This window comes from Aquarana catesbeiana, linkage group LG03, assembly GCF_042186555.1.
Source record: "Aquarana catesbeiana isolate 2022-GZ linkage group LG03, ASM4218655v1, whole genome shotgun sequence".
Lineage (NCBI taxonomy): Eukaryota > Metazoa > Chordata > Amphibia > Anura > Ranidae > Aquarana > Aquarana catesbeiana.
In genome coordinates, this window is record NC_133326.1 from 553,193,375 (window position 1) to 553,203,380 (window position 10,006).

At 41.1% G+C, this 10,006-nt stretch overlaps 1 protein-coding gene across 2 annotated transcripts in view; it reads right to left on the bottom strand.

Moving 5' to 3' along the window:
- Nucleotides 1-10,006, bottom strand: part of LOC141132803 (potassium voltage-gated channel subfamily KQT member 1-like) — a 166,313-nt gene that overhangs the window by 40,852 nt on the left and 115,455 nt on the right. Inside the window, exons 10-12 of one of the 2 annotated variants that reach the window (XM_073621683.1) lie at nucleotides 6,857-6,985; nucleotides 5,920-6,121; nucleotides 1,122-1,181 (exon numbers count right to left, since the gene is read on the bottom strand). In XM_073621683.1, the coding sequence (XP_073477784.1) occupies nucleotides 1,122-1,181; nucleotides 5,920-6,121; nucleotides 6,857-6,985 (391 nt within the window). The remainder of the gene's footprint in view (nucleotides 1-1,121; nucleotides 1,182-5,919; nucleotides 6,122-6,856; nucleotides 6,986-10,006) is intronic. The other variant, XM_073621684.1, reaches the window with a different exon arrangement.

Below are 10,006 nucleotides of genomic sequence, written 5' to 3' on the forward strand. Positions count from 1 at the left end.
TTAAATGACACAACAGGTTTTTTTTTTTTTTTTTTTTGTTTAAAAAAAGGGGAGATTAAGAAGGCAAAGCGGAAGGTATATAATTTGCTGACAACTTCTGTTTTTAGATATGGGGCAGCATTAGCTGATATGATGCATTTTGGTTGTCTTTCTACTTTAAGCCCAGGTTCACACTGACAGCGGGAATGAAATCGTGTTCAGCTGAACTCGCAAAATTTCATTCCTGCATGTCAGTCGGGGGCGATTTCAGAGACATCTGCACGGGTTCCTGCACAGATGTCTATACAAATCGCACTCCGAAGTTGCCAAAAGTTGTAGAGAAACTACTTTTGGGAAAAGGTGCGGCTTTGCACTGATTTGGACGGGGCCATTGCCGGCAATCGCATGCCAAATCGCTGCAATGTGAAACTAGGCTCAATGTGAACTTCAGCCTTCCCTTCAGACTTGCACAGTTGTATAGGCCTCTCTCTTGTACTGAAAATGCTTACTCTGATTTCACTGCACACTGTGAGCTTCTAATGTGCATTAGCAGTTGGAGCAAGTCAGATGCTCTATCTGCCTGCCTCATTTCCTGGCTGGAGGATGTCAAACATCATCTAGCTCTTTCCTTCCCCGCCTTTCTGTCCCTGACCTGCCCCTTTCATTCACTGGATTTCAGATCTTTCAGTCTTGGAGGCTCAGCATCACATGTGGGTGTTACCTAAGGGGGGTCTGCATGGAAATATAGCCTGCCTAGAAGTACCCACTCCCCCAAACTGACACTCACCGATCAAAACATTTTTGTATCTGTATAACTCCTCCCAAGAGCTACCTTACTGCTGTCAGGGCTGAGGGACCTTGTGAAGAGTACTGGAGCAGGGTGCTGTTATGTTTTCAGACAGCTATGTAGAGCACTCTGCTGTACATAGCAGCCATGATCTGCCTGAATGCATAGAGAAGCACAGACACCTAATGATGGCATTTCTAGGTCTATAATAAGATATGTAATGAAAAGGGAAAGGTTTTGTTTAAAAATTTCCTTAGCACGTTGAAGATAGGGGAGGGAGGAACCAGGGAAAACAAATACAAGCAGATTAAACTTTAGCTTTAAGGACACCTGTGTGATCCTGACCCTGAGGTACCTTGTGCGGTGGCGTAACTGGATGTGCAGATAGTAAGGGTGGACCAAGATCGGCAACGACCTGTCAGAAAGAGTGAAAAGACGGGAAAGGAAAGAAAAAAGGCCAAGCTGAAAAGTCTGAAAGTAAGAAAAAGATCTAAAAACATGGAGGCTGAAAAGGATTCAAAGTCAATCTTTACCTCGTTTTAAAGTGCATCTCTAACCAAAAACCTGTTTGGTTTAGTTTTAGATGTGGGGAAAAGTTAGAAACCCGTCAGGGTTTTATGTTTTTTAATTTTGGTGTTTGTGTCCCCTCTATGAAGATTTAACTTATTGGTCCTGATGACCATTGTGATGGGAACTCAAAAGTGATATAATAAAATAGCAGATGAGGGTAAATCTTCAAATAGAGACATCTGTTCCCTCTTCCCTATTCTTTTCAAAAAATGTTTTGACTAAAGATGCACTTTAATGTTTATGAGAAAGCAGAGTCATTGGTCAGGCTGCCATATGTTTCAGCGCAGCAACTAGGGCTTATTAAAGTGGCATTAAAGTCCCCTCCTTGGAAGCAGGTAGGCTTTTTATTGCAGAAGTGACCATACGCAATATGCAATGTCACTTCTGAAATAAACCTTCCCGGTTCCTGCCTGCTCGCAGTCTTCTTTAGAATGTATACTGAGCTACGCAAAAGCAGCACAGTTTACATTCTGGCAAAAACCCTGCGCATGAAGATGGCCACAGCCTGGCATGCAGAGGAAGTCGCGCAGAAGATGCTCTTGCCAGATATCGGACCAGTGAAAGAGAGTGGTATTAAACCTTCATTTTTTTTTTAAATAACAAACATGTCATACTTACCTGCTCTGTGCAATGCTTTTGCACAGAGCAGCCCCGACCCCCTTCTTCTGGAGTCCCCCACCAGCGCTCCAGGCCCCTCCTCTTTGGCGGGTGCCCCCACGGAAATCCAATTTCAGTGGGGGCACCTGTGCATGCTTGCTCTCGAGCCCCACTGCTGCGTCCATTGACACAGATTCGGCCCCGCACAGTGACTTGGCCCCGCCCCCCCACATCACAGCATTTGATTGACAGCAGCGATAGCCATTGCATCGCTGGTTCAGATCGGTCTTAGGTAAGAAAAAAGAGGGGGGAGGGGTCAGGGGGAAGCTGCAGCACAGAAAGTTTTTCACCTTAATGCATGGAATGCATTAAGGTGAAAAACCTAAAGGCTTTAGACATAGCTCCCAACTGTCCCTGATTTTGAGGAACTGTCCCTGATTTGGAACAATGTCCCTCTTTCCCCCTCATTTTGGTCTGATTTATATAGTTGTATATAAATGCACTTTTTATCTTTCCAAAAGTGATTCATAGTGCTAAACCTTTCATCCAATTTCTATATTGCTGCATATATAAATGTCAAACGTCAGTATAAAGGGATAGTAGTGGTAAAAAAAGCACTAATCTTTTTTTGTATAATTCTCTTTTAAGGGGGCGTGGCAGGACGTGTGTCCTTTGCCTACATATTTTTGCTAATAGGTGTCCCCCATTTCCATCTCAAAAAGTTGTGTGGTATGCTTTAGAAGCACTGCAGGTCAACACTTGTATATCGCGGTTTTATCATTTCCCGCATTTCTGTCCATGTAGATGACTGCTCCCTGGGAATGACTCACCCGTATTTGGCGTATTTCCATTAGTGTGAAAATAGCCCAGAAAGATCATTTTTTCGGCTAATGTTCCCAATTTTATTAAAGGCTGAAACCTAAGTTTGTGATAGGGTGTGTTGCGGTAATGCTTGCATTACTGCAATACACATTGGGGGTTATTTACGAAAGGCAAATCCACTTTGCACTACAAGTGCAAAGTGCACTTGAAATTGCACTGAAAGTGCACTTGGAAGTGAAGTCGCTGTAAATCTGAGGGGTAGATCTGAAATGAGGGGAAGCTCTGCTGATTTTATTATCCAATCATGTGCAAGCTAAAATGCTGTTTTTTATTTTCTTTGCATTTCCCCCTCGGATCTACAGCGACTGCACTTCCAAATGCACTTTCAGTGCAATTTCAAGTGCACTTTGCACTTGTAGTTTGCACTTGTAGTGTAAAGTGGATTTGCCTTTAGTAAATAACCCCCACTATGTGATTTAGCACATTACAATGCCATTAATTTAGCACAGCACCTGAAGGCAATGCAGTTCTGATGTAAATGTGATGCGGCACACTGCAATGCACAGTACTGCACTACTGGGTGTAGTGTTGTGCTGCTTAAGGAAAAAAATGTTGTGCTTTTTTGGTCTGTTCCTGTGCACTGCCAGCCCATTCAAAATGTTTTTATTTTGGCCAAACATGTTTCCAAATAACTTCCCCACCCTAATATTGGTGTAATTCATCACTAGCCATTGTCTGCCAAACAAGGCAAGGCTCAGTGTGCAGATGTCAGGTTCCAAAAGTAGGTATAAACCCAATCAACAAAGTCACATATACACCACCAAAATTAATTTGAAATGAAACGAACAAGATGTGCTTTAACTGCAGACTTTAATTTGATGGTATTTACATCCAAATCAGGATGGAATGAAGGAATTACAATAGTTTGTATATGTGCCTCCCACTTTTGAAGGGACCAAAAGTAATGGGACAATTGGCTGCTCAGCTGTTCCATGGCCAGGTGTGTGTTATTCCCTCATTATCCCATGTACAAGGAGCATATAAAAGGTCCAGAGTTCATTTCAAATGTGCTATTTGCATTTGGAATCTGTTGCTGTCAACTCTCAATATGAGATCCAAAGAGCTGTCACTATCAGTGAAGCAAGCCATCATTAGGCTGAAAAAACAAACCCATCAGAGAGATAGCTAAAACATTAGGTGTGGCCAAATCAACTGTTTGGAACATCCTAAAAAAAAAAGAACGCACCGGTGAGCTCAGCAACACTAAAAGACCCGGAAGACCACAGAAAACAACTGTGGTGGATGACCGAAGAATTCTTTCCCTGGTGAAGAAAACACCCTTCACAACAGTTGGCCAGATCAAGAACACTCTCCAGGAGGTAGGTGTATGTGTGTAAAAGTCAACAATCAAGAGAAGACTTCACCAGAGTGAATACAGAGGGTTCACCACAAGATGTAAACCATTGGTGAGCCTCAAAAACAGGAAGACCAGATTAGAGTTTGCCAAACAAAATCTAAAAAAGCCTTCACAGTTCTGAAACAACATCCTATGGACATATGAGAGCAAGATCAACTTGTACCAGAGTGATGGGAAGAGAAGAGTATGGAGAAGGAAAGGAACTGCTCATGATCCAAAGCATACCACCTCATTGGTGAAGCATGGTAGTGGTAGTGTCATGGCGTGGGCATGTATGGCTGCCAATGGAACTGGTTCTCTTGCATTTATTGATGATGTGACTGCTGACAAAAGCAGCAGGATGAATTCTGAAGTTTTTCAGGCAATATTATCTGCTCATATTCAGCAAAATGCTTCAGAACTCATTGGACAGCGCTTCACAGTGCAGATGGACAATGACTCGAAGCATACTTCGAAAGCAACCAAAGAGTTTTTTAAGGGAAAGAAGTGGAATGTTATGCAATGGCCAAGTCAATCACCTGACCTGAATCCGATTGAGCATGCATTTCACTTGCTGAAGACAAAACTGAAGGAAAAATGCCCCAAGAACAAGCAGGAACTGAGGACAGTTGCAGTAGAGGTCTGGCAGAGCATCACCAGGGATGAAACCCAGCGTCTGGGGATGTCTATGCGTTCCAGACTTCAGGCTGTAATTGACTGCAAAGGATTTGCAAGCAAGTATTAAAAAGTGAAAGTTTGATGGATGATTGTTAATCTGTCCCATTACTTTTGGTCCCTTAAAAAGTGGGAGGCACATATACAAACTGTTGTAATTCCTACACCGTTCACCTGATTTGGATGTAAATACCCTCAAATTAAAGCTGAAAGTCTGCCGTTAAAGCACATCTTGTTCGTTTCATTTCAAATCCATTGTGGTGGTGTATAGAGCCAAAAAGATTAGAATTGTGTCGATGTCCCAATATTTATGGACCTGACTGTAAGCTATAACATGTTAATGTCATTGCAAAAGTAATTTTAAATGTTTTAAAATATTCAGCTTTCATCAAAATAGTAGTTGGTGACGCTGCCATGAGGGGCCTTGTTCACACAAATTTTTTTGTATGGGGTGACAACTGGCTCTCAGTTTTGCTCCCGCATTGTCTAGGAAACTGATCCAGAACAGTCATGTGCAACTAATGGAGAGAGTGTATTTAGACAGGAAGCGGCTTAAAGAGATTGGAGGGGATTACCAGCTTTGAGATTGGAAAAGGTGAAAATGAAAAAAAAATAACAAGGGAATTGTTTATGACACTCAGTGCTTTAACAAACTAAATGTTATCTTGTTTAGTTTAGGTTTTTTTTGGACTCAAGTAACAAAGCAAGCCGACTGCTTTTATTTTAGTTGCAGTAACTGCTGAATTCCTGTAGGTGGTGCTGTGATTTGAAACTATATGCCCCAAGGAAGGTAAGTATAAAATGTACTAAGGACATAGGAAGAAAATGATCAGTGGGATAATCACTGTGGTGTTTATATCCTGTACAGACAGCAGAGCTGTGGGAGGGACCCAGCACCTACTACATGCTGCCTGTGTCCTGACACCTGCAGAGAACTTCAGGAGGGGGCGGAGACAAGACCAAGTACCCTGTACAAAAAGAGAGAGCAGCAGTGACCAGTCTTTATAACAGGAAGCTCTAGTACAGTGGCAAGTGGAGTAAATTAGACTTCAAAATATCTTAAACAAGCACTTCTAAGACCATGGCTCCCTACCTGTTGGGCCCTGGAAGTTCAGACTGCTTTTGTCAGCCTCCGCGTGATGGTAGGTGATGTGAGGCACAGACAGGGCATTTTCTGGGGATGACACTTGGGGACCCGAGGTCATCGGAGTCAGGCTTAGAGGTGCCAGGGTGGGGCTGGTGGGGGTGACAAGGGCCTCGTGCAGAGATTTGGTCTTCTTCCTACTTCTTCTGTTCTGGGGGAAGAGCAAGGAATTTCATTCACCAAACAGTACAGATGAAGCTGCATTTCTGCTTATTTAAGGTCATATTTACATAGATTTAGGTCCCTCCCCTACATGAAAGTTGTTGCCAATTCTTGCTAAAGAAGTGTGAGCATGGCACTGTGGGAAGATGATGGGGGCATGCCTGGCTAAAAACTAATATACGATATCAAATATTTCCCCAGATAGGAGAACCCCTGGTGTTGACACCATCCTTAATATTTCACTTCAGCTTTGTCTAGAATGGAGACGAAATCAAACTCCTGGTGGCCTTTTTTTCTTTTCTGGGCTCTGTTAGAAAGATTTCCTGTCACCTAATGCTCTGGGACAACCTTTTTACCAGACAGGAAGAGGAAAAAATCTCTCCAATGAAGCCTTCGATGACAGTAAAACCTGATAGGAGTTCTAATTTTTTTCCACTCAAAAAAACTAAAATAAAAAAACTAAAAATTGGTTATAGATATACTTTAAACTGTAGACTTCCAAAAGTCATTGCCTTATTTACTTGCGTTATCAGTGATTTTAACCTCTCCCTGGGCATTTAGAGGGGGATCCCACACTCCCTAATGGACTTTACAACTATTCCATGTCATGGAGGCAGAAGTGGAAAAAACTCAGCACTACTGAGTAGATCGGTATCTATATAAGGAGCAACTCTAGTGATGGTGATTGAAGACTATCTGACTGGGCTTGCTGGAATCCCCGGACCTGTCTCCGTGCAATAGGACTGCCTGCTGTCGGCGCTGCCTTGTTACTCTGATCTGGAGGGGTCAGGTAGATCTTCCAGGTGGCTGTAGAATTGTATGACTTCTCTGCAGCATAGCATCTCCAAAGGGTCTGCACAAGACATAATCACACATGTATCAGAGTAATTACATTCAAGGAAAATTTTTATGCCATGTCACAAACATTTAAAGAAAACCAATCAATTTCACAAGAAAAAAATATTTATTACATACAATTACAATGCAATCCCTTTCATACTTTAATGTGAACCTGCTCAGCATTTTGAAACTTTGACATTTAAAATACCCTACAAGAAGAAGGCACCACCAAACCATTCTGTGTGCCCCTGTTATAATGGGTGCACTCTGTCACCCTCCTAATCTCCATCCATACACCACCTGCCTACTGTGTTTGGCCTTGTTGGTCACTTAGGTGCTCTGACTGGATAGCCGGATTATACTGTACTCACTCTTTTTCTCTCTCTCTCGTTTATCATTTTCCATCCCTATCCATCCCTCTCTCACTTCCAACTCCCCTTTCTTTCATCCTATTTTAATCTGTGTATCATGCACTCCAGCTTTCTTATACCGTTGTATCTTCTCCCATCTAGTTTCCTTCTACCTCTGTCTTTCCATTGTTCTGTCTTACCTTCTCTCTACTGCCCTTTCTCTGCTGGTCTCTTGTCCTCTCACAATCACTTTCTCCCTCTTGTCTACTCTCTCTCGTCTTTTCTCTGTTGCCCTCTCCATATTGTCTTCTCTCTCTCTTACTCTTTATATAGCTCTCTCCCTCATGTATTCTTTCTCTTGTCTTTTCTCTGTCGCTCTATCTGTCTTCAATCACTCTCTTCCACTTGTCTTCTCTCTTTTTTTTCTCTCATCTGCTCTCTACTGCTCTCTATCACTTGCTTGTACATTACTTTTTCTCTCGTCCTTGTATTTACTCTTCTCATCATCTATAGCCCTCTCTTCTCTTTGTTTGACCACTCTACTCTGCCTTCACTTTTTCTCTCCTTTCTTCTCTCTATGGCTTTTTCTGTCTCACATGTTTTTCTCTCTTCCTCTTGTTTTCTCGCTATAACTCCCTCCCTCTGGCCTTCTCTGTATCATTCCCTCCCTCTTGTCTTCTTTCTCATTCCTATCTTCTATCTATTGCTCTCAGGGCCGTCTTTAATATTGATTGGACCCTGGGCAAAACTTTTCTTGGGCCCCCCCCCCCATGCAGTTTTGCTCTCCACCTGTTCTGAGACATACAATAAATAGCAGCTAGACTCAAAATCAGTTTACTGAATCAGATCAGGTAGCTATTGCGATTGGTTGGCAGAGGTTACAGTGTATCATTAGCGCTCATTGACTGGTTGCTAGAGGTTACAGCACACATTACGGCTCACTGATTAATTGCTAGAGGTTACAGCACATGATTTCTGCTTGTTGATTGGTTGCTAGAGATTACTGTGGATATGACCTCAGGGGGGCATGATATACATATCAATGCCGCTGACCACCGCTATTTACATATGAATGCCACCGCTATTTACATATGAATGTCACCGCTATTTACATATGAATGCTGGTAATTTTCATGTAAACACAGTCTGCAGGTGAGTCATCTGTACACAACAATAGGGCAGAGCTGGGCAGCATTAGTAGCAGCACTTCACACTGAGATATTGGGACACAGCACTGGACTAAAACCTCAAGGGACGAGGGAGGTTAAATTAGTATAGTTGGCAAGTATGAGGCAGCTGCTTTGGGCCCCACAACAATGACAGGGCCCAGGGCAGCTGCCTCTTTTGCCCTGCCTTAAAAACGGCCCTGATTGCTCTCTCTCCCTCTTGTCTTTTCTCTTTTTCTTTCATGTCTTCTCTCTTATCCATCTTCCTCTCCTATTGCTCGCTATGGCTTTTCTTCTTTATGGCACTCTCTTTCCTATCCTCCTTTCTTTTGTCCTATCTCTCTCTTTTTTCTTTTTTGCTGCCTCTCTTGTTTTCCCTCTTTCTCTCTAAGTCCCTCTCTTTTTTTTCTTCTTTCTGTCACTCACCTCTGCCTTCTCTTTCCACTGTCTCCTCTCTATAGCTCTGTCTGTATTGTCTTCTTTATCTTTCTAAGTCTTGTCTCGTCTCTCTATTGCTCTCTTGTCTTCTCTTTTTCTTGTTCTCTATCTAGTTCCCTTATTCATGTTGTCTCCTTTTTCTCATTTATTCTCTCTCGCTCTCATGTCATCTCTCTATTGCTCTTTCTCTCTTGTCTTCTGTCTTTTTCACATGTTCTCTCTCTCTCGCCTCCTCCCTTTCTCATTTCTAGACATGTGCATTGCGTTTCGTTCCGAATCGAAATTTGGACGAATTTTTCATTATTCGGAAGCATCCGAATTTCCGAATTACAAAAGTGATGAATTTAAACGAATCCAAAAAAAAGCGAACGAATTTGAATCAAATTTGAAAACATATTTGAATTTGAAAACATATTCGAATTGAAGTCGAAAACATATTGAATCGAATTCGAAAACATAATCGAATTCGAAAACAAATTTGAATAGAATTTGAAAACAATAGAAATTGATTTTCTAAAAAATACAATAAAATAGAATATAAAATCATAAAGCAATGGAATACATATATATAATATTTTTTTTAATTCTGTTTTATTGTTTTTCTATGCTTTTCTTTTCCTTTCTTTTTTATTATTTTCTATTCTTTAATAGTCTTTTCTATTCAAATTCATTCTATACGAAATTTGAAATTGGAACATGGCTTCTGAAGATCGAATTTTGTATAGAATGAATTTGAATTTGAATAGAAAAGATTAGAATAGAAAAGAAAATAATAGAAAAGAATAAAGTAGAAAAACATATATTAACGTATTTTATTCTATTCTGTTCTATTGTTTTTCTATTCTATTCTTTTTTATTATTTTCTATTCTAATCTTTTCTATTCAAATTCAAAATCATTCTATACGAAATTTGAATTTCGGAAAATGAGATTATATATATATATATATATATATATATATATATATATATATATATACCGTATTTATCGCTTATAACACACACTTTTTTCCCCCTAAAATCAGGGGAAAATCGCAGGTGCGTGTTATACGCCGATCCCCTGCGATCCCCCGCTGACTGAG